This window comes from Macaca mulatta, chromosome 10, assembly GCF_049350105.2.
Source record: "Macaca mulatta isolate MMU2019108-1 chromosome 10, T2T-MMU8v2.0, whole genome shotgun sequence".
Classification (NCBI taxonomy): Eukaryota; Metazoa; Chordata; class Mammalia; order Primates; family Cercopithecidae; genus Macaca; species Macaca mulatta.
This window is the reverse complement of record NC_133415.1, coordinates 116,364,242-116,392,158: the sequence shown is the minus strand read 5'-3', so window position 1 is coordinate 116,392,158 and position 27,917 is coordinate 116,364,242. Positions and strand designations below refer to the sequence as shown.

The following is a 27,917-nucleotide window of genomic DNA, read 5'->3' as shown; positions in this document are numbered from 1 at the left end:
TGCTCGTCCCGCCCGCGCGCCGCGCCCCTCACCTGGGCGGCAACCCCTCGCGGGCCTCGGCGCACGATCACGGGTGGCGGGGACGGGGACGCTAAGCCACGGAGCCCATTTGCAGAGGAGACCGCGGGACACCGCGCCACGACAGAGACGCGCGCGCGCGCGGGGTGCGCACGCGCGGACGCGCACACTTATATGAGCGGGGGGGGGCCGCGGCGCGTCACGGAGGGCGGGCGCACCGGCTCCTCCCCGGGTCCCACTCGGCCCCGCCCCCTCCCCGCGTCCCGGAGAAGCTCCGCCCCCTCCCTGGGCCCCCACTCGGTCCCGCCCCCTCCCCGGGCCCCGCTCGGCCCCGCCCCCTCCCCGGGCCCCGCTGGGGCCCGGCCCTCAACTTCCTCCTTGGTGCGACTCTTGCCGTCTGGCGTGAGCTGAGCCCAGCACCGTGGCGTTCGTTCTCTTAAGGCGGCCCGGCTGGGCCTGGGTCTGCAGGGGTCAAAAGACTCCGGGTCCAGGAGTCCGGCCCCCGCCTCTCTCCCGGGCCCAGGCCCCCGTCTGCGACCCGTCTCGGACCCGTCTCGGAGCCCAGCCTGGTCCAGCCCGCCCCGTCCTCTTCAGCCCCTGTGGAGGCAACGGGGGCGCCGGGCGGGCCAAAGAGTGCTGTGCGCGCGGAGCTCCCCGGCCCGGCCTCCAGGGACTTCGCAGCCAGAGGAACCTGGATCCCTCCCGAGCCCGCCTCGCAACTCTGGCAGCTCCGGAACCTGCTTCCCCAGCCCCAGGCTGCGCCTGCTGCCCGCAGCGGGCGGTGAAAGGGTGTGCGGATGGAGGGGCAGTGGGAGGCGGGGCCCAGACGGAGAGCGCGGCGGATTTGGGTGGGTGAGGTGAGTCTCCAGTCGCTGGAGGCAGAGGCTGGGCCCCGCTGCTCAGAGACCCCATGTTTGGGGAACCCAGAGCGTTCCTGGCAGGGCCCTGGGGACGGTCCGCCATGCCCTGCTGTCAACTGTCAATCAGGAGGGGGCGCGCTTTCCCTTCCCAGGTAGAAAGGCGTCCGTCCCTCCTCTGCCCCCCCCCCCAGCTGAATCCTCCCCACACCTCCCTCGGCCCCGCAGGGGAAGTCGGCCTGCCCCTACGGAAGTCCCGTTTCTTTACACACCTGGTCCTGGCTGGGCGGTGTCTTCCCCGTCGCAGAGAGGGTCCGGGAGGTCCGTGGGGCGGCGCAGTCCGAGGGCTTCGGGAGTCAGCCTGGGTGGATTTGTTTCGTGGCTCTCGTTGCTGGCTGAGACGGCCGTGTGCCTGTGTTCCGGAGATCGAGGCCAACGGATGTAGGACTCTGCCCTCGCCAGGTGCTCAGTGAGGACCCAGAGCTGGGCAGGGACCCTGGGAGGCCCCTGAGCAAGACTTGGAGGGACGCCCTTGTGTTCCCGAGCACGTGGGGAAGGCGCTGTCCTGGGCCCTGCGCCGCTGTGTGTGTTCATTGCACGAGTGTGTTAAGCACCTACTATGTGCTCATGGCCAAGCCAAGCGCAGGGAACGGTGAACCAGGGAGAACGGCCTTCCCGCGGGGAGCACTGCAGAGGCTGCAGGGCATGGGAGGGGAGGGGGGTTCAGGTTTCAGCTGAGGTCTGCGGAAGGCTGCGGAAGGAGGGCAGGAAACCGCCCGAGCCCCACCTGGGATGGGGAGCTCTGTGCTGGGGAGCAGTGCCAGGACCTGCAATGGGAGAGGTGTGCAGCCCCGAGGGGTCACTTATGAGGCAGATGGGTCAGTCGGGTTGACACTGGGAGGGTGGAAGTTTCTGGCAAGACCTGGGCTTGTCTCTGGAGGCTTGCACTGCCGGCCCAAGGACCCACAGCCCAGGGCTCGCCCACCACAGCCTCCTGCATCCGTGTGGGCCACGGGTACTTCCCCAGACAGCCCCTCACATAGGCCTCAAACTGACTGCGCCTTCAGGGTCAAGACAGTGCATCGGCGTGGGCAGGGGCTGGGAGACACTTAAAGCCCAGGACACTTAAAGCCCAGGAAGTGGGGATGGGGCCTGGGAAGCAGGACACCCCATCTCTGAAGCTGTGATCTGCCCCTGCTGAACCCAGGGCATGGTGGTTACCTGAGCTGGGGTACAGCTGGGTGGGGTGAGGGCTGGTGCCAAACCTTGGGGTCCTGGCCAGGACTCTCGGAGCAGCACTGCCCCAGTGTGGGCAAAGGGAGTGGGACCGCCGGGTCAGATCTCCTGTGGCTGACCCATCCCATGGGGGCTCTGAGCACAGAGGGCTGGGCCTTGAGGAGTTCCCTGGAGAAGGGGGCTGGCTTAGGGCCCTCACAGGGGTCCGGAGACCTCTCCTGGTCGGGCTGGGGGCTGCTTTTGGCCTTGTCTAGACCGGGCACAGTACCTGTGGGCAGAGATGGGGTAGCCAGGGGGCCCCACCCTTGCCCGTGGCAGCTCAGGAACTAAGGCTGGGTAAATGCAGTGTGAGCACTAGAGCATCGAGGGGCTCCGGGCGGCAGGGCCAGCGTGTGTGAAGGCCTCGGGGCCTGAAGGAGCTGTGGTAGTGGTGGGTTTGGGGAGGCTGGAGCCAGGTTCTGCCCGGACAGCATCTGCTCCCCAGTGGGACTGAGGCTCTGTTCCTCCCTGTGGCCTCCCCAGGCTGGCTCAGGCCTGGGCAGCTGTCAGGGGGCAGTGAAGGGAAAGGGGCCAGGCAGAGTGCTAACTCACCGCTTTGCTTGGGGTCCTGAGACCCACCCCTCTGGCCTTCAAGAAGCCACAGAACTCCCATCCCCGACGCAGAGCTGTGCCCACCCTAAGGATGGAGGCACCTCGACCATCGCAGAAGAGGGCCAGGGCTGCCGAGGGGCTGTGAGACTAGGGGGACACTCAGGACGCCCCTCTCTCAGGTTGGAGTTGCAACTCCCTCGAGTGGGGGCTGGGAGACCTGCTGTTCTATCTTCAAGAGCCAATCATTGGCAGTTAGTGGGGAGCCGTTTGGTGCTGTTGGATTAGATGGGGCTCCATTCACACTGACCCTGCAGCTCTGGCCAGCAGAGCCTCCCACGGCCAGCTCCGGACGCCAACACCTTGTCTCACTGGGGGCAGGCCTATGCTGGGCAGGGACACCAGGCAGGGTCACAGGCTACGGCCTGTCTCTAGCCGAGGGCAAGGCTAGCTGTGCGCTGGGGTCAGCCTGTGCCAGGCCAGGTCTGGGACCCTGCAGGGAGCAAGGTACTCAGTCGGCCGCATTGTGGTCACCTCCTGACAGGGGCTCTGTCCTGTTAGACCTGTACCAGGCCAGTCCTCAGGGGCAGACACTGAGACGGGGTTTGGGGTGCAGGGTGAGTACTGGGGATCAGCACCTGGGAAGGGGTGGGGAGGGTGCAGGGCCGGGCAGGGACTATTGGGGTGGCCTGCGTTGGGCTCGGCTGGCATAGCCTTTGTGGCTTGCTTGGACCCAGATTTGGCTGCCCAGGGACGGGAGACCCTGGTGAGGTGTCTGTGGCCCAAGCCCACCCTGAAGGAGCCATGGGGCCATCTGCCGATCACGCCGGACAGCAAGGCCTTCTCGGGTCTCCCGCTTCCCTCTAGGCCGGCCTGACCCAGCTCACCTCATTCTCAACCTCACCAACCAACATCAGTCACAGAGTCGGAAAGGAGGGATTTTCATTTTCCTTTAAAGGGAAAAGGTGAAAACTGCATTTAATAAGCCGGGCCAGTGGGGGCTCTGTGAGCCCCTCTGCACAGTAAGCCTCAGAGACGCTGCATGATGGTCCCGGGGCATCCTGGCCAAGGTGGGAGAAAGCTGCCGGGCCCGTTGGGATCCCCAGCCTCTGTGAGGACCCGCGGGATGCCCTCAGGGGCTGCCCCCTGGATCTTGTCTCCTCTGAGGTGCAGTGGAGGCGGCAGACGACGCTGGCCCACATCCTTGTCAGGTGGAGGACCTGCCAACTGGCCGCTGGCCGTGGCTCTTGCTGGGAGCCGCGTGGCCTGGACTTGGACCCACGTCCACCTCTCTCAGGCTGCCTGCTCTTGCCAGTGGCTGAGCCTGGCTTTTCCCATGACAGTGGCTGCAGACAGAGGGGACCCGTGCCACCAGGAAAGGTGAGCTCAGGAAACGCCAGCTCTCCTCTCCCCTGGCTCTGAGGGGTTCGGTGGTGCCCTTGGTGTGTCTGGGGGCTTTGGGGAGGTCCCAGGTCTTCACAGATGGGCGCTGGTTCAGGAAGTAGGAGGAGGGAGAGACACTGCACCTGAGCCTCCCCAGCTGCAGGAAATGGGTACAGAAAAACTAAGCGGACGGAAGATGCCTTGTACACAGGCTACAGGAGTCTGGTCCAGCCTCAGTTGCTGCCAGGATGTGATCATTGGCAGGGATGAGATTGATGGGGACAGTCAGCTGGGGAGGACGGCCACAGGCTTCCCGCAGGGCGAGAGGGATAAGGCATCCAGTCCTACTCATAAGGGCTGCCTGCTACTCTGTAGCCACTGTCTCCTTCCTTGTGGACGGGATGATGGAGGCACCTTGTCAACCAGTGTGTGGGGAGGACTAGATGGGAGAGGCCCCTAGCTCGGAGGCTCACAGCCTTGCTCGGCCCGTGGGAGCCGTCGCCACCTGCACTGTGCTCCTCCCACAGGTGTCTGGGGGTGAGGCGAGAGTTCTGCCAAAGCCAGAGCCAGGGTTGGACCCCCCGAGCTCCTTCGTCGGCCCCTGGAGGGAGAGTGGTGTGTTTGGACCACGGCCCCAGTGGTCCAGCTCTGCCCATCTTCATCCCGGGTGGCAGCTGCTGTCCAGCCCTCTGGCTGGTGCCTTTTAGCTGGTGTCTCCATGTGCAGAAGCGAACAGAAGTGCTGACTAATATTTGATGAAGGCCTGCTATGCCGGCAGCACCTGATGCGGCAGGTGGAGTCCGGGGGGCAGCGGCTGAGGCTCCCTGTTCCTCAATGTCCCTGCCTGTGGGATGGGCATAGCTAACTCCTGGGGCCACCTTGAAGGTAAGATGCTTCCTGCAGATGCTTGGACTGGTATCTGGCACAGGGCAGGTGCTCAGTGACAGTTCCATATTAATCCCTGCACTTTTCACTATTGGAAGTAAACTCAGGACATTGGCTTGGTGATTACACAAGCACTGTAGGAGAAGGTGGCCTATTTGTTCACCCTGGGTCCCGGTGGTTGAGACAGAGCCAGCCCTGCAGGAGGCAGGCGTCCAGTATGTATAATGGATGGAAGATTGAATTTCATAATAAAATATAGTAGAGATTTCTAGAGTAGAGGGGTGAGGAGGTCAACAAACCCTCTCCCCAGAATGTACCTGTAAATCTGAACAAAAGTCAGAAACAACCCTTTCCGTTCTTTGGATTTTAACCAAAGGCAAACAGCAAACCAAGGAGTGTGTATTCATCAAAGAGCCAGGCGCTGTGGTTCCAACCACTCGGGAAGCTGAGGCGGGAGGGTCACTGGAGCCCAGGAGCTCGAAGCTGCAATGAATTACGATCGCACCACTGCTCTCCAGCCTGGGGGACAGAGAGAGACCCCATCTCTAAAAAGAATAAAACCCTGGACTTCAGGACAAAATCCAAAATTACTTGGCATAAGTGAACCAGGAAAATCTCAAATGGAAAACGAGGCCGGGCGCGGTGGCTCAAGCCTGTAATCCCAGCATTTTGAGAGGCCAAAGCGGGCAGCTCATGAGGTCAGAAGATCGAGACCATCCTGGCTAACACGGTGAAACCCCATCTCTACTAAAAAAATACAAAAAAATTAGCCGGGCATGGTGGCGGGCGCCTGTAGTCCCAGATATTTGGGAGGCTGAGGCAGGAAAATGGTGCGAACCCAGGAGGCAAAGCTTGCAGTGAACCGAGATCGCGCCGCTGCCCTCCAGCCTGGGCGACAGAGCAAGACTCCGTCTCAAAAATAAATAAATAAAAAAAATAATAAAACCCTGGACTTTAGGATTGTAGGGTCCAGCCCCACAGGGTCGGTGGATTTTTCTCCCTGTGTGCGGAGACGAGAGATTGTAGAAATAAAGACACAAGACAGATAAAAGACAGCTGGGCCTGGGGGACCCCTACCACCAAGATGTGGAGACCGGTAGTGGCCCCAAATGCCTGGCTGTGCTGATATTTATTGCATACAAGACAAAGGGGCAGAGTAAGGAGTGTGAGCCATCTCCAGTCATAGGTAAGGTCATGTGGGTCACGTGTCCACTGGACAGGGGGCCCTTCCCTGCCTGGCAGCCAAGGCAGAGAGAGAGGCAGAGAGAAACAGCTTATGCCATTATTTCTGCATATCAGAGACTTTTAGTACTTTCACTAATTTACTACTGTTATCTAAAAGGCGGAGCCACGTGTGCAGGATGGAACATGAAGGTGGACCAGGAGCGTGACCACTAAAGCACAGCATCACAGGGAGACGGTTAGGACTCCGGATAACTGTGGGCGGGTCTGACCAATGTCAGGCCTCCCACGAGAGGTGGAGGGGTAGGGTCTTCTCTGAACTCCTCCGAGGAAAGGAAAGGGAGATTCCCTTTCCCAGTCTGCTAAGGAACAGGTGTTTTTCCTTGACACTGACGCTATTGCTAGACCATGGTCTGCTTGGCAACGGGCATCTTCCCAGACGCTGGCGTCACTTCTAGACCAAGGAGCCCTCTGGTGGCCCTGCCCGGGCATAACAGAAGGCACTTCTCACTATGTCCCCTCAGCTCCTGTCTCTATATGACCTGGCTTTTCCTAGGCTGTGATTGTAGAGCGAGGATTATTATAATATTGGAATAAAGAGTAATTGCTACAAACTAATGATTAATGATATTCATGTATAATCGTACCTATGATGTATATCTAGTGTAACTGTTCTTATTCTATGTATTATATCAGACTGGCGCAGCTCGTGCCCTCCGTCTCTCACCTTGGCACCTGGATGGCTTGCTGCCCACAGGTTAAGATCCACAATTACTTGGCATAAGTGAACCAGGAAAATCTCAATTTAAATGGAAAATGAGGCTGGTCGTGGTGGCTCATGCCTGTAATCCCAGCACTTTGGGAGGCTGAGGCAGGCAGATCACCTGAAGTTGGGAGTTTGAGACCAGCCTGACCAACATGGCAAAATCCCATCTCTATTAAAAATACCAAAATTAGCTGGGCATGGTGTCAGGCACCTGTAATCCCAGCTACTTGGGAGGCTGAGGCAGGAGAATCTCTTGAACCCGGGAGGTGGAGGTTGCAGTGAGCCGAGATTGTACCATTCCAGCCTGGGTGACAGACCAAGACTCCATCTCCGAAAAAAAAAAATAATAATACAAAATTAGCCAGGTGTGGTGGCGCATGCCTGTAATCCCAGCTACTCAGGAGGCTGAGGCAGGAGAATTGCTTGAAACCGGGAGGTGGAGGTTGTAGTGAGCTGAGATCATGCCATTGCACTCCAGCCTGGGTGACAAGAGTGAAACTCCATCTCAAAAAACCCCCAAAAAACAAACAAATGGAAAACGAGAGTCAGCAAATGCTAACATTGAGATAGCACAGACGCTGGGATTTGTAAAAATGCACCAATATGCAGTTGTAAGCCCCTCACATCCAGTGATGGGCAGTGAGCATTTGACAACATTTAGCTTGCGTTCACCGTGGACATCTGAGCAAAGCAGGAAGAAAAAACAACTCCTTCAATCTAAGAGCTCTGACGAAGTATTTACAGCCAGCGCTGTACTGAGGTGAGAGACTCCTTTCCCAGGACCCAGAGCAGGATGAGCACATCCACTCCTGCCCCTATTATCAACATTTACCCACCGGGCACGGTGGCTTACACCTGTAATCCCAGCACTTTGGGAGGCCAAGGCGGGTGGATCATTGGAAGTCATGAGTTTAAGACCAGCCTGGCCAAGGTGGTGAAACCCCATCTCTACTAACAAACAAACAAACAATGCTGGGCGTGGTGGTGCGTGCCAGTAGTCCCAGCTCCTCAGGAGATTGAGGCAGGATTGCTTGAACCCAGAAGGTGCAGGTTGCAGTGAGCCGAGATCATGCCACTGCACGCCAGCCTGGGTGACACAGACCCTGTTTCAAAAAACAAAAACAATAACAACAACAAAAAAAATCTATTGGAAGTATTAGCCAGTAAAATAAAACAAGAGATTTATTTGCATACAGATTGAAAATGAAATAAACGTCCCGATTCCCAGACAACATGATTGTCTATATAGAAATCCCAAGGAATCTACAAAAAAGCAAATTCAATGAATAAGTGAGGTTAGTCAGATAGCAATATACAAAGTCAACGTGCAAAAATCCACTGTGTTTGACATGACTTGGCTCTGAGTCCCCACCCAAGTCGCATGTTGAGTTGTGGTCCCCAGTGTTGGAGGTGGGGCCGGGTGGGGGTGATTGGTCATGGGGGTGGTTTCTTTTTTCTTTTTCTTTCTTTTTTTTTTTGAGAGAAAAATCTCGCTCTATCTCTGAGGCTGGAGTGCAGTGGCCCGATCTCAGCTCACTGCAACCTCCGCCTCCTGGGTTCAAGCAATTCTCCTGCCTCAGCCTCCTGAGTAGCTGGGACTATAGGCGTCCGCCACTACACCCAGGTAATTTTTTTTTTTTTTTTTGTATTTTTAGTAGAGACAGAATTTCACCATATTGGCCAGGCTGGTCTCGATCTTCTGACCTCGTGATCCACCCGCCTCGGCCTCCTAAAGTGTTGGGATTACAGGCGTGAGCCACCACGCCTGGCCTCATGGGGTGGTTTCTAATGGTTTAGCACCATCCCCGTGTGCTGTCTGGTGAGAGAGTTCTCACAAGACCTGGTGGTTTTTTTTTTTTTCTTTTTGAGACGGAGTCTCGCTCTGTCGCCCGGGCTGGAGTGCAGTGGCCGGATCTCAGCTCACTGCAAGCTCCGCCTCCCGGGTTTACGCCATTCTCCTGCCTCAGCCTCCCGAGTAGCTGGGACTACAGGCGCCCGCCACCTCGCCCGGCTAGTTTTTTGTATTTTTTTTTTTTTTAGTAGAGACGGGGTTTCACCATGTTAGCCAGGATGGTCTCGATCTCCTGACCTCGTGATCCGCCCGCCTCGGCCTCCCAGAGTGCTGGGATTACAGGCTTGAGCCACCGCGCCCGGCCGAGACCTGGTGGTTTGATAGTCTGTAGCAACTCCCCCTTCGTTCTCTCTCTCCTGCTGCCGCATGAATATGTGCTTGCTTCTCCTTTGCCCTTCACCACGATTGTAAGTTTCCTGAAGCCTCCTGTACAGCCTGCAGAACTGTGAGTCAATTAAACCTCTTTTCTTTATAAATTACCCAGTCTTAGGTAGTTCTTTATAGCAGTGCAAGAACAAAGTAATACAGTATTTCTACCAGCAATGTACAGTTAGAATCAGAAATTTTAAAAAATGAAGTGTTAATGAAAGTATCAAAGAAGACCCAGGTAAACGGAGAGATATGCCGTGTTGCTGGGTTTTGGACTCAACAGTGGAGATCCTGATTTTTGCCGTGTTGATTTATATATTTAATGCAATTCCAGTACAAATCTCAGCCAGATTTTCTGAAGATACAGACAAGCAGTTCTCACGATTAAAATGGAAAGATGAACTACAATAACTACAACAATTCTGAAAAATAATGATAAAGAGGCCGGGCGCGGTGGCTCACGCCTATAATCCCAGCATTTTGGGTGGCCAAGGCGGGTGGATCACTTGAGGTCAGGAGTTCAAGACCAGCCTGGCCAACATGGTGAAACCCCGTCTCTACAAAAAATACAAAAAATAGCTGGGTCTGGTGGTGTGTGCCGTAATCCCAGCTACTCGGGAGGCTGAGGCAGAAGAATCGCCTGAACCTGGGAGGTAGAGGTTGCAGTGAGCCGAGATCACACCACTGCACTCCAGCCTGAGCGACAGAACGAGACTCTGTCTCAAAAAAAAAAAGATAATAATGATATAGAGAAATTATGCTACCTCAATGATTTTTGTTGAGGTAAAATTCCCATATCATAAAATGAAGCATTTTAAAATATGCATTTCAGTAGTATCATGGAACACCCACAATGCAGTGCACCCACCGTGGAACACCCACAATGCAGTGCACCCACCGTGGAACACCCACAATGCAGTGCACCCACCGTGGAACACCCACAATGCAGTGCACCCACCGTGGAACACCCACAATGCAGTGCACCCACCGTGGAACACCCACAATGCAGTGCACCCACCGTGGAACTCACAATGCAGTGCACCCATCGTGGAACACTCACAATGTAGCAGTGCACCCATCGTGGAACACTCACAATGTAGCAGTGCACCCACCGTGGAACACCCACAATGCAGTGCACCCACCGTGGAACACCCACAATGCAGTGCACCCACCGTGGAACACCCACAATGCAGTGCACCCACCGTGGAACACCCACAATGCAGTGCACCCACCGTGGAACACCCACAATGCAGTGCACCCATCATGGAACACTCACAGTGCAGTGCACACACCACCTCTGACTAGTTCCAAAACATTTCATCTCCCCAAAAGGAAACCATACCCATTAAACAGTCCTTTTCCCTGTCCCCATCCCCAGCCCCTAGCAACCACTAATATGCTTTCTGTGTCTCTGAATTTACCTATTCTGAACATATCATACAAATGGAATCATACAAATTGTGCCTTTTTGTTTCTGGTTTCTTTCACCCAGTTTTCTAGATTCATTTTTTATGGCTGAATAGCATTCCTTTGTGTGGATAGATCACATTTGTCTCTCCATTCATCCATTGATGAACATGTGAGTTGTTTCCACCTTTTGGATATTTTTTTTTTTTTTTTTTGAGACGGAGTCTAGCTCTGTTGCCCAGGCTGGAGTGCAGTGGCCGGATCTCAGCTCACTGCAAGCCCCGCCTCCCGGGTTCACGCCATTCTCCTGCCTCAGCCTCCCGAGTAGCTGGGAGTACAGGCGCCCGCCACCTCGCCGGGCTAATTTTTTTTGTATTTTAGTAGAGACGGGGTTTCACCGTGTTAGCCAGGATGGTCTCGATCTCCTGAACTCGTGATCCGCCCGTCTCGGCCTCCCAAAGTGCTGGGATTACAGGCTTGAGCCACCGCGCCCGGCCCACCTTTTGGATATTATAGATAGTGCCATTGCAAACATTCCATGTACAAGTTTTTGTTTGAATACCTATTTTCAACTCTTTTGGTGTGTACTTAGGAGTGGAATTGCTGGCTCAGACACTGTTGTCTATGTTTAACTTACTGAGGAATCGCCAGACTGTTTTCCGCAGTGGCTGGAACATTTTACATTGCTACCAGCAATGGAGGAGGCTTCCCATTTCTCCACATTGTTGCCAACACTTGATATTTTTCTTATTTCTGATTATAGCCACCTTAGAGAGTGTGAAGTGGTGTCTTACTGTGGTTTTGATTTGCATTTTCCTAGTGACTAATGGTATTGACCATTTGGGCATCTTCTTTGGATAAAGGTTTATTCGGAACCATTTTACATTGGGTTTTTGTCTTTGTGTTGTTGAGTTGTTAGAGTCCTTTGTATATTAGGAACTCTGGACCCTTATCTGCTGTGATTCGCAAATATTTTCCCCCATTCTGTAGATTGTCTTTTCATCCTCTTACAGTGTCCTTTGATGCACAAAAGTTTTTAATTTTGGCAAAGTCCAGTTACCTACTTTTTCTTACTTTGCTTGTGGTTTCAGTGTCTTATCTAAGAAGGTCATGAACGTTTACCTATTTTTTTTTTTTTGAGACAGGGTCTTCCTCTGTTGCCCAGGCTGGAGGGCAGTGACACATTCTCAGCTCACTGCAGCCTTGACCTCTTACGCTCAAGGGATACTTCCATCTCATCCTCCCTGGTAGCTGGGACTACAGGTGCACACAACCACTCTTGGCTAATTTCTTACTTTTTTGTAGAGATGTGGTCTTTCTATATTGCCCAAGCTGGTCTTGAACTCCTGGGCTCAAATGATCCTCCCACCTTAGCCTCCCAAACTGCTGGGGGATTATAGGCATGAGCCACTACGTCCAGCCTATACCTATGGTTTCTTCAAATAGTTTTATACTTTTATTAGGTCGCATATTGATGTACAGGTTAGGGAAGAGCCGGCTTCATCATATTGATACACAGGTGAGGGAAGAGCCCAGTGTCATCATATTGATTGACAGGTGAGAGAAGAGCTGGCTTCATCGTATTGATTGACAGGTGAGGGAAGAGCCAGCTTCGTTGTATTGATTGACAGGTGAGGGAAGAGCCAGCTTCATTGTATTGATTGACAGGTGAGGGAAGAGCCAGCTTCATCATATTGATTGATAGGTGAGGGAAGAGCTGGCTTCATTGTATTGATTGACAGGTGAGGGAAGAGCCGGCTTCATTGTATTGATTGACAGGTGAGGGAAGAGCCAGCTTCATTGTATTGATTGACAGGTGAGGGAAGAGCTGGCTTCATTGTATTGATTGACAGGTGAGGGAAGAGCTGGCTTCATTGTATTGATTGACAGGTGAGGGAAGAGCCCAGTGTCATCATATTGATTGACAGGTGAGGGAAGAGCTGGCTTCATCGTATTGATTGACAGGTGAGGGAAGAGCCAGCTTCATTGTATTGATTGACAGGTGAGGGAAGAGCCGGCTTCATCATATTGATTGATAGGTGAGGGAAGAGCCAGCTTCATTGTATTGATTGACAAGTGAGGGAAGAGCCGGCTTCATTGTATTGATTGACAGGTGAGGGAAGAGCCAGCTTCATTGTATTGATTGACAGGTGAGGGAAGAGCCAGCTTCCTTATATTGATTGACAGGTGAGAGAAGAGCCGGCTTCATCATATTGATTGATAGGTGAGGGAAGAGCCAGCTTCATTGTATTGATTGACAAGTGAGGGAAGAGCCGGCTTCATTGTATTGATTGACAGGTGAGGGAAGAGCCAGCTTCATTGTATTGATTGACAGGTGAGGGAAGAGCCAGCTTCATCGTATTGATTGACAGGTGAGGGAAGAGCCGGCTTCATTGTATTGATTGACAGGTGAGGGAAGAGCTGGCTTCATCGTATTGATTGACAGGTGAGGGAAGAGCCGGCTTCATTGTATTGATTGACAGGTGAGGGAAGAGCCAGCTTCATCATATTGATTGACAGGTGAGGGAAGAGCCAGCTTCATCATATTGATTGACAGGTGAGGGAAGAGCCAGCTTCATCATATTGATTGACAGGTGAGGGAAGAGCTGGCTTCATCGTATTGATTGACAGGTGAGGGAAGAGCCAGCTTCATTGTATTGATTGACAGGTGAGGGAAGAGCCAGCTTCATTGTATTGATTGACAGGTGAGGGAAGAGCTGGCTTCATCGTATTGATTGACAGGTGAGGGAAGAGCCAGCTTCATTGTATTGATTGACAGGTGAGGGAAGAGCCAGCTTCATTGTGTTGATTGATAGGTGAGGGAGGAGCCTGGCTTCATCATATTGATTGACAGGTGAGGGAAGAGCTGGTCTCATTATATTGCAGGTGGATATGAAGATATCCCAATATCATTTGTTGAAAAGACTATTCTTTCCATATACGACCTCATTTTATTTTATTTCACTTTTTATTTTATTTTTTTGAGATGGAGTCTCACTCTATTGCCCAGGCTGGAGTGTGGTGGCACGATCTCGGCTCACTGCAACCTCCTGGGTACAAGCGATTCTTGTGCCTCAGCCTCCTGAGTAGCTGCGATTACAGGTGTGCACCACCATGCCTGGCTAATTTTTGTAGTTTTAGTAGAGATGGGCTTTCACCATGTTGGCCAGGCTGGTCTTGAACTCCTGGGCTCAGGAATTTGCCCACCTCAGGCTCCCAAAGTGCTGGGATTACAGGCATAAACCACTGCACCCAGCCACGACCTCATTTTAGAAATTGCTGTAAAATCACAATAATCAAGACAGTGTGCTATAAAAAGATGTCTTAGAAAAACAAAAATAGGCCGGGCGCGGTGGCTCAAGCCTGTAATCCCAGCACTTTGGGAGGCCGAGACGGGCGGATCACGAGGTCAGGAGATCAAGACCATCCTGGCTAACACGGTGAAACCCCGTCTCTACTAAAAAATACAAAAAACTAGCCGGGCGAGGTGGCGGGCGCCTGTAGTCCCAGCTACTCGGGAGGCTGAGGCAGGAGAATGGCGTAAACCCGGGAGGCGGAGCTTGCAGTGAGCCGAGATCCGGCCACTGCACTCCAGCCTGGGCGACAGAGCGAGACTCCGTCTCACAAAAAAAAAAAGAAAAAGAAAAAGAAAAAGAAAAACAAAAATAACAGAAGAAAACAAAACAAGACAGTGAGGTCTTGGTGAAGAGCCAGACACAGACATCAGGGTAACAGGATAGAGTGCAGAGACAGCCTGACACAGATGCGACCAAATGTTCTCTGAGAAAAGGCACCTCAGTGATTTGACAGAGCAAGTATAATCTTTTCTGCCAGGCACAGTGGCTCACGCCTGCAATCCCAGCACTTTGGGAGGCTGAGGCAGGCGAATCACTTGAGCCCAGGGGTTAGAGACCAGCCGGGGCAACATGGCGAGACCTTGTTTCTACAAAAAGTAGCTGGGCTTCATGGCATGTGCCTATAGTCCCTGTTACTCAGGAGGCTGAGGTGGGAGGATCGCTTGAGCCCAGGAGGCAGAGGTTGCAGTGAGCTGAGATCATGCCACCTCACTCCAGCTTGGGCAACAGGGTGAGTCCTTATTTCAAAAAAAAAAAAAAAAAGTATAATCTTTTCAACAAATGGTGCTGGAAGCATTTGACATTCACATGCAAAACAAACAAACAAACAAACAAAAACGTTGACCCAAATCTCACATATTATACAAAGATTAACTATACAAATGGATAATGTATCTAAATATAAAATGTAAACTATAAAACATCTAGAAGAGGCCGGGCACGGTGGCTCAAGCCTGTAATCCCAGCACTTTGGGAGGCCGAGATGGGCGGATCACGAGGTCAGGAGATCGAGACCAGCCTGGCTAACACGGTGAAACCCCGTCTCTACTAAAAATACAAAAAACTAGCCGGGCGAGGTGGCGGGCGCCTGTAGTCCCAGCTATTTGGGAGGCTGAGGCAGGAGAATGGCGTAAACCTGGGAGGCAGAGCTTGTAGTGAGCTGAGATCCGGCCACTGCACTCCAGCCTGGGTGACAGAGCAAGACTCTGTCTCAAAAAAAAAAAAAAACATCTAGAAGAAAGTACAAGAGATCATCTTTGTGACCTGAGTAGCCAATATTAAAAGCATGATCCATTTAAGAAAAATATGGATAAACTGGGCTTCACTGAAATAAAAAACTTGTATTGTGAATGATCCTGTTAAGAGATTAAAAAGATAAGCCACAGACTTGGAAAAAATATTTGCAAATCACATAACTGACAAAGGACTTGTATCCACCATACATAAAAAACTCTCAAGACTCAACACCAAAACATAAAAATAAACAATTAAATTTAAAACCTGGCCAAGGGGGTGGGCACCGTGGCTCATGCCTGTAATCCCAGCACTTTGGGAGGCTGAGGTGGGCGGATCACAAGGTCAGAAATTCGAAACCAGCCTGACTAACATGGCAAAACCCCATCTCTACAAAAAATACAAAATTTAGCCGGGTGTGGTGATGTGCGCCTGTAATCCCAGCTACTCAGGAGGGTGAGGCAGGAGAATCACTTGAATCTGGGAGACAGAGGTTGCAGTGAGCCAAGATCACACCACTGCACTTCAGCCTGGTGACAGAGTGAGACTCCATCTCAAAAAAAAAAAAAAAAGAAAAGGGTCAAGGATTTGTTTTTTTGTTTGTTTGTTTGTTTTGTTTTTTGAGACGGAGTCTCGCTCTGTCGCCCAGGCTGAGTGCAGTGGCGCAATCTCGGCTCACTGCAAGCTCCGCCTCCCGGGTTCACGCCATTCTCCTGCCTCAGCCTCCTGAGTAGCTGGGACCACAGGCGCCCACCACCTCACCCAGCTAGTTTTTTTGTATTTTTTAGTAGAGACGGGGTTTCACCGTGTTAGCCAGGATGGTCTCAATCTCCTGACCTCGTGATCCACCCGTCTCGGCCTCCCAAAGTGCTGGGATTACAGGCTTGAGCCACCGCGCCCGGCCAGGGTCAAGGATTTGAATAGACATTTCTGCAAAGAAGACATGCAAATGGCTAAAAGGTACACAAAAAGATCCATAGGGTTAGTCATTAGGGAAATGCAAATCCAAACCCCAATGAGACAGCACTTCACACCCAGCAGAGCTCTGATAAAAAGACACACAATAATAAAAGCAGAGGAACGGAAACCTGGCTACACAGCTGCTGGGAATGTGAAATGGTGTAACCACTTCGGAAAACATTTTGGCAGTTCCTCAAAAGGTTAAATATAGTCACAGGATTTTGCTCTTCAATATCTACCTGGGATAAATGAAAACGTGTCCACACAAAAAAACTTGTACGCCCATAAAGCATTATTCATGTTAGCTAAAAAGTGGAAACAGGCTGGGCGAGGTGGCTCACGCCTGTAATCCCAGCACTTTGGGAGGCCGAGGTAGGCAGATCACCTGAGGTCAGGAGATCGAGACCAGCCTGGCCAACATGGCAAAACCCTGTCTCTACTAAAAATACAAAAATTAGTGAGGTGTGGTGGTGGACGCCTGTAATCCCAGCTACTTGGGAGGCTGAGGCAGGAGAATCACTTGAACCTGGGAGGTGGAGGTTGCACTGAGCCAAGATCACGCCATTGCACTCCAGCCTGGGTGACAGAGCAAGACTCTGTCTCAAAAAAAAAAAAAAAAAAAAAAAAAAAAAAGGGAAATAACCCAAATGTCCATCAACAGATGAATGATGGACAAAACGTGGCCCATCCCTACAGCGGAGGATTGTTTGGCAACAAGAAAGAATAAGGCACTGACGCAGGCTGCGAGGCCCAGAAACCAAACCCGGAAGCAGCCAGTCAGCAAAGACCACACAGTGGGCGCGGCTCCGTTCGCACGAAGCGCCCAGAACAGGCAAATGCGTGGAGTCAGAAAGCAGATGAGTGGTTGTCCAGGGCTTGGTTGGAGGTGGGAGGGGAGCGCGGACTGATGACTAAATGGTACAAGGTTTCTTTTCGGGGTGATGAAATGTTCTGAAATTAGACTATGGTGAGGTTGCACAGCTCTGTAAAGATGCGAAGAGCCATTGCATCATGCACTTTAAATGGGTGGATATTATGGCGTGTAAATGATATCTCAATAAAGCTGTTTTTAAAAAAGATAACAGGCTGGGTGCGGTGGCTCACACCTGTAATCCCAGCACTTTGGGAGGCCGAGGCAGGCGGATCACCTGAGATCGGGAGTTTGAGACCAGTCTGACCAACATGGAGAAACCTCGTCTCTACTGGAAAAAAAAAAAAAAAAAAAAAAATTAGCCGGGCGTGGTGGCGGCGCCTGTAGTCCCAGCTACTCAGGAGGCTGAGACAGGAGAATCGCTTGAACCCGGGAGGTGGAGGTTACAGTGAGCCGAGATCGCGCCACTGCACTCCAGCCTGGGCGACAAGAGCAAAACTCCATCTCAAAATAAATAAATAAAAGGATAAAAGACTTAATGGGAGCTTCACCAAAGACCATGTACTAACCAGCCCATGACATGTTCTTCAACATTAGGGAAATGCAAATTAAAAGCACCGTGAGAGGCTACCTATGACAGCAGCTAAAAAAAAAAAAAAAATTCCAAACACCAAGGACGCCAAGTGCTGCTGCGGGTGGAGGCCGTGAGGCTCCGGGAACTCCCCTGGGGGTGCAGACGGCCGGGTTTCCCTCCCGAGGCCAGGTCGGCGGCTTCTGGCGAAGGGAAACCTGCGCCTGGCACGTGACCCAGCGATTCCGCTTCTGAGCATTTATCCAAGACAAACTCAAACAGGTTTACGTTAACAGACGGTGCACAGACGTGTGGGAGCTCTATTCATAGCTGCCCAACCTGGAACCATTGCAGGTGTCCTCCTGCGGGTGAGGGGATAGACTGGTGCGTCGTGCACGAGATACTGCTCAGTGATAGGAGGAACGAGCCCTCGATCTGTGAAACCCCCGGGTGGGTCTCCACAGCGCTGTGCTAACTGAGAAAAGCCAGACCCCAGCGCAACCCGGTGCGTCTGTGTCCTGGGCCGCGTCCAACCTTCTTAGAGCAAATGGGGTTTCCATGGGGAAGAGGAGGGGTCACTGCAAATGGCGTGTCTGGGGAGATTTCCGAGTCGTGGGATGTCCTGCTTCCTGACCACGGCGGTGGCGATATGTGTGTGTGTGAATATCCATAGAGTCATATATGTTCCAAAAAAGTCAACTTCCAAAAAAAAATAACGACAGATAAAACGGTGATTTAAAACCCACAGCCGTCGTAGTAAACGCTGATCCAGGTTCGAATCATCCACGAATGCTAAGTCCAGAGATGGATTCTGACGAGGGACAGAACATTTACCTAATCCAAAGTGAGACAGGACTATGACAGGGTGGCCACAGGAGAACAGAAGATTCCAGGCAGCCGTTTCATGACTATCAAAAGGGAGCTGTTGAAAAAGCTGCAGAGGCCAGGGGTGATCACACCCTGAAAACCAGGACATGGGCCAAGCCGGCCGGGACAGCCAGACACACTGGGCCAAGCCGGCTGAGACGACTGCACGACTGGACCCACATGGCAGCAGACTTGACCTGGGTTGCACCAGTGACCTAATTATATGCTCATCAACACACAATCACACTCAGCAGCACCATGACAGTTCCAGGAACACACATATTTGGTATAAAAATGGGTGGCACCACAGTTCCTAGAAATCTTCATCTTCTTCCAGAAATCTTCATGAATATTCCACTCCTTGGTTAAAGAAACCCATTCAAGGGAGGGGCCCCAAACCCTGCCTCACGACTCGCTCTCTTGAGAACACCCGCACTCCCCTTTCTTTTTTATGTTTTTTTTTTCTATTTACTTATTTATTTTTGTGAGGCGGGGTCTCACTGTGTTGCCCAGGCTAGTCTCGAACTCCTGGGGTTAAGTGATCCTCCTGCCTCAGCCTCCCAATGTGTTAGGATTACAGGAGTGAGCCTTCACACCCGGCCACACTCTGCTTTCTTGAGGGTGTACTTTTTGCTTTGCAATAAATCTCTACTTTCATTATTTTTTAACTCGTCCTTGAATTCCTTTTATGATGGTGTTAAGAGGCGGACACTGGCCTGGGTCAAGGTCTCATTGGCATTTGGGGACCTCCCCTGGCCACTGGTATCAAAAGTACTTCCTTCTTAATTTTTGGGTTTTTTTGAGACGGATTCTCTCTCACTGTCACCCATGCTGGAGTGCAGCGGCGTGATCTCGGCTACTGCAACCTCTGCCTCCTGGGATCCAGTGATTCTCGTGACTCGGCCTCCTGAGCAGCTGGGACTACAGGCAGGTGCTACCACATACCACACCTGGCTAATTTTTTAGTAGAGATGGGGTTTCCCCATTTTAGCTGGACTGGTCTCGAACTCCTGGGCTCAAGTGATCCCCCCGCCTCAGCCTCCCAGAGTGCTGGGATTACAGGTGTGAGCCACCGTGCCCGGCTTACTTATCAGTTACAAAGGGAAAGTGGTAACTCTGCTGCGAGAAACTTGTGGATGCCAGTTTACCCAGAGGATCAAAGGTACCATTGCCGCTTGTGGGCAGCCAGCGTCCCATGCGCTGGGAAGGACGCCTGGCTCTTGTGCCAATCTGTTAATGCAGAAATGTCGGGAACACTCAACGCAGGGACCATCTACAAAACACCCGGTTTGCATTCCTCAAAAGTTTCAGTGTCATAAGAGACTTTTTTTTTGAGACGGAGTCTCGCTCTGTTGCCCAGGCTGGAGTGCAGTGGCCGGATCTCAGCTCACTGCAAGCTCCGCCTCCCGGGTTTACGCCATTCTCCTGCCTCAGCCTCCCGAATAGCTGGGACTACAGGCGCCCGCCACCTTGCCCAGCTCATAAGAGATTTTTTAAAAAGGCCCAATGTCTATAGCATGAAAATACTAAAACAATAAAATAATATAAAAATAAAAAGACTGAGCTGGGCGTGGTGGCTCACGCCTGCAATCCCAGCACTTTGGGAGACTGAGGTGGGAGGATCACTTGAGGTCAGGAGTTTGAGACCAGCTTGGCCAATATGGTGAAACCCTGTCTCTACTAAAAACATAAAAATTAGCTGGGTGTGGTGGCGGGCACCTGTAATTTCAGCTAATTGGGAGGCTGAGGCAGGAGAATGGTTTGAGCCTGGGAGGTGGAGGTTGCAGTGAACTAAGATCATGCCACTGCACTCCAGCCTGGGCGACAGAGCTAGACTCTGTCTCAAAAAATAAATAAATAAATAAATAAATAAATAAATAAAATGACTGAGGAACTGATAAGCTATCTGAGATTGAGGGAGGCTACGAGCCTTGATCAGCGATCCCAACAGACAGCTCTGCTGGGTTAACCGCGGCAATTGGAACGTGGACTGTAGGCAATCGGAATGTGGACTGTAGGCAGTCGGAATGTGGACTGTAGGAGTACTTATTGTATCTGCCAGAAGTACACACAGAAGCATGGAGGACTAAAGGCAGTGATTTATGCAACCTTTTCTCATGTGCTTCAGAAAAAAAGAGTCTACGTGTGAAAGAGAAAGAATGAGAAAGCAAATGGACAAAATGTGAACAATTAGAGACCCTGGGCGAAGCATGTCGGGGAGTTCTTGGTACCAGTTTTGCAACTTTTCTGTAAGTTTGAAATCATTGCAAAATAAAAAATTATCTTTATATTGGTGTGGAGTCAACCGCTGCTTCCAGTTGTGGAGGAGTAGCTGCTGCCAGGTACGTCTCCCTCCAGAAACGACTCTGAGACCAGACAAAATTTGTGCACAGCTCTCTCCAGGCAGCAGGGTACGGACAGCACAAGACTGAGAGGGTGCTTGGAGGTGCCCACGTGCCCGGTTCTCCTCGGCCACCCCACAAGCAGAGCTCCAGGCAGAGCACGGTGGTCCCCCTGGGATGAGAGGCAGAGACTGGAGCGAGGGGCTTAAGCGTGCATGTTGCTGGTAGGGAATGCTTGGGACCTCTGCAAGCCTGTGGCTGATGGTGAGGAGGCACTGGAGGTTCACCAGAGAGCAGTGATTATAGGCCCCGTGCTGTTATCTGTCACTGCATAACCAATCAACACCAATTTAGTAGCTTTAAAAAACATGCATTTGAGGCCGGGCACGGTGGCTCAAGCCTGTAATCCCAGCACTTTGGGAGGCCGAGACGGGCGGATCACGAGGTCAGGAGATCGAGACCATCCTGGCTAACACGGTGAAACCCCGTCTCTACTAAAAAATACAAAAAAAACTAGCCGGGCGACGTGGCGGGCGCCTGTAGTCCCAGCTACTCAGGAGGCTGAGGCAGGAGAATGGCGTGAACCCAGGAGGCGGAGCTTGCAGTGAGCTGAGATCCGGCCACTGCACTCCAGCCCCGGTGACAGAGCAAGACTCCGTCTCAAAAAAACAAAAAAACAAAAAACCAAAAAAACCCCAAAACAAAACAAAACAAAACAAAACCATGCATTTGGCCGGGCGCGGTGGCTGAAGCTGTAATTCCAGCACTTTGGGAGGCCGAGATGAGCGGATCACGAGGTCAGAAGATCGAGACCATCCTGGCGAACATGGTGAAACCCCGTCTCTACTAAAAAATGCAAAAAACTAGCCGGGCGAGGTGGCAGGCGCCTGTAGTCCCAGCTACTCAGGAGGCTGAGGCAGGAGAATGGCGTAAACCCGGGAGGCGGAGCTTGCAGTGAGCTGAGATCCGGCCACTGCACTCCAGCCTGGGCGACAGCGAGACTCCATCTCAAAAAAAACCAAAAAAAACAAAATAACAAAAAAAACCCATGCATTTATTCTCGGTTTTGGGAGGTCAGGAGCTCACACACAATTCCACCGGGTGGTTTGGGGTTTCAAGAGTGCCACCAAGGTGTTGGTGTTTCTTTCTGAAGCTTGAGGTCCTCTTTGAAGGCCACGTGGTTGTTGGCAGAACTCAGTTCCCTGTGGCGGTAGGACTGAGGTCCCCGCTTGCTTGTTGGCTGGCAGCCTGGGGTCACTCACTGGTTCCCTGATACAGGCCCCCTCCCAGGCCTTCCAGCAGCTGTATCTTCACAGACAGCAGGGGCGTCCCCCAGGACAGAGCCTTGAATGATGCAGCCAATCACAGAGTGACTTATCACCTTTCTGTGGCCTACGGGCTGGACACAAACCATAGTGTTTCTCAGAGGAAAGTATTCAAGGCTGCAACTCACCAGGGATCACCTGAGGTTGAGTCCACCCCAAGTTAGAGCGGGACAAAGATATTAGAGGACAAGCTGTGTCAGGTTGCATTTTGGCATTTTGGCATTTGGACCTGGCCAGAGTGGAGAGACCTTACTGTTTTTTTTTTTTTTTTTTTTAGGAGAAAGGACTACAATGTACAGTAATGCCTACTCCACACTCATCTAATGAAAGCTGAGACCAAGCCCCAGAGAGATCTGCAGGGGAGACTGAGATTGAGGGTTGAATCTTACCCAGGTAGCAGGACTTGGGAAGCACACTTTGGGCTTTCCACAGATTGACACCAACAAAACATGAGAACAAGCCCACAAGGGCCCAGCAATGAAACGACCTGCAAAGCAAACACTGACAGCTTCAGAGGAGGAAGCAGAACAGACTCTCCACACAATGTCCAGTGTTCAGTCAAAAATCACTAGACACATGAAGAAACAGGACAATGCAACCCACGGTCAAGGGAAAAGGCCAATTATCAACTGATTTTTTCTCAGCTGCAAATTCACCCTTTATTGCCTTCCTCAAAAAAGTGAATCTCAGCTGGGTGTGGTGGTTCGCGTCTGTAATCCCAGGGCTTTGGGAGACCAAGGCGGGTGGATCACTTGAGTCCATGAGTTGGAGACCAGCCTGGGCAACGTGGTGAGACCCCATCTCTATAAAAAATACAAAAATTAGCTGGGTGTGGTGGTGTGTACCTGCAGTCCCAAATACTTGTGAGGCTGAGGTAGAACCTTGAGTAGGCATTATTGTACGTTATTGTACATTGAGTTGGGACCTTGGATGGGGCCACTTGCTTGAGCCTGGGAGGCCGAAGCTGCAGTGAACCATGATTGTGCCACTGCACTACAGCCTGGGGGACAGAGTGAGACCCTGTTTCAGAAAAGAAAAGAAAAGAAAAAAATGAATCTGCCCAGTATAAAGGAGAAATGCTTAAAGTAATTCTGTCCATTGCTGGGCAGCAGGTGTTGAAGGTTAAATTTCAAGCCAAGAGACAATAAACTAGTGGTTGGCATAATGCACCTATCGTGTGGCTGGAACATCCTGGGATGTGTACTAAGCAGGCACACCCACACAAGAGACACGCACACAAGTGTTCGTAGCAGCTTTATTTGTAGTTGTTCAGAACTGGAGGTGGAATGCGGTACAGTAATGAAGATGAACACATGCCTACTGCATGGGACGGCATGGACGCATCTCACAGACGCAGTCGTGGGTGAAAGAAACCAGACAAAACGATACACACCGTGCATTGCGTTCCCTTTACATAAAGTTTAAAAACAGGCAGACGTGATCGGTGGCGTCAGAAGTCACCTTTACCGAGGGGCGGGAGGGAATGCTGTTTCTTGGTCTGGGTGTGTTCTCCTGGTGGTAACTCACCAGGCACATTTGCAGCGTGCCACTTCTCTCTGTGTATGCTCACAGTCATGTCTTTAAAAAGGCAGACGTCCCTCTGTGTTCTCCCTGCCCTTCCTCCTGCCCTGGCCCGGCTGCTCGGTTCCTGGCAGTGTGGGGAGGTCCCTCCAGGGGTGGGGAGGCTCTGAGTCTCTGTGGGAGGCGATGAGGGGCGGTGGCCCCTGGGAGGCTCATCCCCAAGGTGCGGGCAGGGTCCTGTTATTCTCTTCATAAGACCCCCAGCTGCCTAATTGAGGGAAGGGCTATTCAAAGGGGTGAAAACAGGGCCTCCAGAGCTGCTAATGGACTTCAGGTTCCCCAGGGCAATTTCCCCACCTCGAGAGATCCCCCTTGAACCTGGTGCCGGGTACATAGGACGGGAGTTGGGACCTTGGGTGGGGCCACAGGAAGGGAGCTCTGCTTTCAGTGGGCCCTTGAGGGGGCACTGACCACAGACACTGGACCCTCCCTTCTCTCCGGACCTGACCGCAGACGCGGGACCCCCCATTCTCTTCAGACCTGACTATAGACACTGGACCCCCCATTCTCTCCGGACCTGACCACAGACGCCGGACCCCCCATTCTCTCCGGACCTGACCACAGACGCCGGACCCCCCATTCTCTCCGGACCTGACCACAGACGCCGGACCCCCCATTCTCTCCGGACCTGACCACAGACGCCGGACCCCCCATTCTCTCCGGACCTGACCACAGACGCCGGACCCCCCATTCTCTCCGGACCTGACTATAGACACTGGACCCCCCCTTCTCTCCGGACCTGACCGCAGACGCCGGACCCCCCATTCTCTTCAGACCTGACCATAGACACTGGACCCCCCATTCTCTCCGGACCTGACCACAGACGCCAGACCCCCCATTCTCTCTGGACCAGCTACAGAGAGAGACACAATTGATGGGTCCCTTTTCCTCCAGGGCCCAGAGGAGGCAGCTGTGGGGTTAATGGTCTGCAGACCCTACCCAGGCTCCCCCTCCACCTCCGGGCACTGGAGGGCACAGTGCCCCTGGGCTGGCACCAGGGGCTGCCCTTCTTGGGTCCAAGAGGTGACCCCACCCTGGTCGGTGACCCCACCCTGGTCGGTGACCCCGGCCTCCTGTTTAGCCTCCCAGCCTGCAATGGGCTGTAACGGCCAGGAGCCGGGAGGGGCTGGGGGGGCTGCAGCTGGAAGCCCGGAAGCCCAGAAAGTGCTGCTTGCGGCAGGAGCACGTGCTGTCTGCTCCCCACCAGGGTGGGTGCTGGGCTCCCGGGCAGCAGGGCCTGGAGGGAGGGGCCTCCTGCTGCTGCTGCCTCTCACCATGGCAACGCTCCTGCTGGGGCCTGCAGGTGGGGGTGGCAGGCCAGGCCGCCCTTCCCCCTCTCCGAGGGGCTACATCCCTCCTGGGCCTGCCTGGTAGACTAGGTCTGCCTCAGCCACACCCGGACACCGGGTCCGAGGGTGGGCTGTCGGGGCCGTGGCTGGCCCAGGTCTGTGGCGTGACCCTCAGGCATGTTTGTCCGCTGCCAGCCCAGCCCCAGCTTCTCTGATCTGGGGGGACATGAGCTGCTCCTCTAAGGGAGGCTCCAGAGGCAGGAGCTCTCTGCTGCCATGGAGACTGTTTAATTCACTGCCTCAAGGGCATGTTCAGTCCCCAGGGAGCCAGCCCCAAGGCATGGCCGCGGGGGAGGACCTTGTCCTGGTGGCCGTCCAGGGGGCCCAGGTGGGCCAGCAGATGAGATGCTCCTTGACTGGGAACCGAATCCGCACCTGCTCTGGGGCCAGGCCAGGGCTGAGGTCATCCTGAGACACTGGGGGCCAGAGAGCCGCCTCGGCCCTGCTCCCCACTCTGCCTCCAAGCCCCTGTCTGCCTCTGGGCTGCCAGCCTCCACCTGCCTGTGGCAGTGGCCCCGGGGTGATGGCCTGGCTGTGCCCCATGCACAGGTGGTTCGTTAGGCACTCGGAGGCTATTATTAACCCGGCAGTGACGTCACCAGCAGCCAATGGGAGGCAGGTTTATTTCCGGGGCTGACAGCTTGATAGCGGTTAATTTTAGCTGCATCTTCTTCCCCGAGGCTCGTGAAACCCTAGCCAGCCAAAGAAGGGGTTGCCTGTGTCTCCCCAAACAGCTCAGGGATGGGTCCTGGGGGCTCTGGGAGGGGGCAAGGAGGGGCGGGGCCTGGGGGCTCTGGGAGGGGTCGAGGAGGGGCGGGGCCTGCCCTCAGGGGAGCCCTGATTGGCTGGTGCCCTCGACTCACCATCCCCCCTCCTACCCCCCCCAGGTTGTTGGTAAGGGGGGCACTGTGACCAGGGACTCAGATGCAGGAAGAGGGGCCCAAGTCCTGACCTGGGGGAGGGCAGGGAAAGCACAGGCCACAGGCCCCCTACTTGCTGTGTGTCCTTAGACAGGAATCTTGGCCTTTCTGTGCCCAGTTGCCTCACGGGTTCTCAAGGTCCTCCGGCCAGCCTTGGGGGGCCTACCTCGTAGCATCTGTCCCCGCAGCCCCCATCCCCGCACACTGTGCACGAGCATGGATGGCCCCCTGTCCCCCGTCCCCCACACTGTGAACTCACACAGCTGGGCGACTTGGCTGTGGCTAATTTGCTTGGTACTCAAAGTCATTTGGCGCTACCCGTCCGTTGACAAGTAGCTTGCTTGACAAGTAGCACAACCTGCTTGTTGTGCTATGTCAGAATACCTGAGACTGGGTAATTATACATTACTTAAATTTAAAAATTTACTTTATAAAGTTTGCTTTATATATTTATAAGTTATGTTTATTACAAGTAAACAGAAGTTTGTTTCTCACAGTCGGGAGGCCGGGAAGTCGAGGATCAAGGTGCTGGCATCTGGCAGGGTCTTCTTGCTGCGTCCTCATGTGGGAGAAGGTGGAGGAGCAAAAGAGAACCCACTGCCATGAGTCCTGTTTATAGGGCACGAGTCCATTCAGAAGGGCAAACCCCTTATGACCCAGACACCCTCCTGAAAGCCCCAGCCCCCAGCACTGTTGCATTAGGGATTAAGTTACAGCTCGTGCACTTTGGGGACGTGGTCAGGCCACTGCTGTTATTCAGCAGTTAACATTCCGTAGTTAGTAGTCATTCAGTACTATTCAGTCTCGCAGGGCTCGGAACCATCGGTGTCTTAGTGTTTAGCCTTGTGACCGCAGCCCCGTTAGCTGTGTGTTCCCAGTGTCTCCGAATACTGAGTCAGCAGCTCCCAGGGCCCCAAAGGGCCACACCGTGGACCCAAAGAGCCCAGGAGACTCTTTGGAGGAGTCACTCACACCCTTGCCCAGGGTCAGCACACAGGTGCTTTGGGGAGGATGCCACATTCCACTGACTCTCAGGGGCCACTCCTGTGGGTGGCAAGGCCCCCGGCATATGTGAGCCCCTGGCACCGCTGTGGGCGAGCCGGGAGCTGAGGGGGAAGGGAAGGGGTGTCTGGAAAAGGTAGCCCAGAGTCCTGGTGGTCCCCTGAGGGAGTGGGGTGGGCATGCCAGGGACCCCAGCCTGGGCCACTGGAGCCCCTGCAGCAAGCCCACTTCCCAAATCCCTGCCTAACCTTCGGGCTGCAGGGGAGGCGTTAAATATAGAGACCAGCTGGGTGGGGTGGGGCGGGACTTGCTTTCTCGCCAGGCGGATATTTTTATTCCTGGCTCCTGTTTGATGGCATCAGCAGCACTCGGAAGTGCCGGGGCACCTGGCAGGCCCTCCCTGCCTCCTCTCCTGCCTGTGGCTCAGGAGCTCAAGTCCCTGGACTCCTATGGGGCAGACGCAGCCACAGACCAGTGTCCTCCTGAGAGACCCTCTCCATGGGCTGGGGAGAACTGTTTGGTCCCCACCCTGGGCCCCCACCTTTCCTTCCTCCTCACACCTGCCAGGGGGCCTGGTAGGGGTCCAGTCTCTGGGGATCCCCATGGCTTTACCCAGTGGCAGGTGCTGGGCCCGACCCAGGCCCTCCATGTCAACACTCAGTGGGCACTCAGGGCTGACGGGACAGGTGCCAGGGCTCTGCCCCCACTCAGCACACACCCCCCGAGACCCTGCTGGCAGGAAGATCCGAGTAGGGGGGGCAGCGTGGGAGGGAAGATGTGAATACCCGGGTGAGACCACAGGATCTTGGGGTCTGGGAGGAAGCCCCTGACCTTGGTCTTCACACAACACATGGCCGCCACATCCCCTTCCTCACATCCCACGTTGGTCATTACCCGCGGGTGCCCAGGACCTCAGGGACTCCCCACTTCCTACAGAGCGTGGCCCGGTCTTTGGCTTGGCATCCTGACCCCATATGAGGACAGCCGCAAGGCGCTG

The 27,917-nt window shown here is 53.5% G+C and overlaps 2 protein-coding genes across 5 annotated transcripts in view; one reads left to right on the top strand and one right to left on the bottom strand.

Annotated features, from left to right (window-relative positions):
• Positions 1–27,917, bottom strand: part of PPDPF (pancreatic progenitor cell differentiation and proliferation factor) — a 42,467-nt gene that overhangs the window by 1,222 nt on the left and 13,328 nt on the right. For 2 of the 4 annotated variants that reach the window (XM_077949022.1, XM_077949021.1), the window contains exon 2: positions 33–161. In XM_077949022.1, the coding sequence (XP_077805148.1) occupies positions 33–161 (129 nt within the window). 4 annotated transcript variants of the gene reach the window in all.
• Positions 193–6,763, top strand: LOC114670575 (uncharacterized). The gene is made up of 6 exons (XM_077949132.1): positions 193–364; positions 426–807; positions 3,244–3,316; positions 3,567–3,664; positions 3,873–4,079; positions 4,610–6,763. The coding sequence occupies exons 1-6, from the start codon at positions 193–195 to the stop codon at positions 4,836–4,838; spliced, it is 1,161 nt and encodes a 386-aa protein (XP_077805258.1). The 3' UTR covers positions 4,839–6,763.

Bases quoted from the DNA above. Each gene is read 5' to 3' on its own strand.
- LOC114670575 (XM_077949132.1), top strand. From the start codon at position 193: ATGAGCGGGGGGGGGCCGCGGCGCGTCACGGAGGGCGGGCGCACCGGC. The intron at 365-425 runs GCCCCGCTGGGG...GTCTGGCGTGAG, and splicing joins CGGCCCCGCCCCCTCCCCGG to CTGAGCCCAGCACCGTGGCG. The intron at 808-3,243 runs GTGTGCGGATGG...ACCTCCTGACAG, and splicing joins CCGCAGCGGGCGGTGAAAGG to GGGCTCTGTCCTGTTAGACC.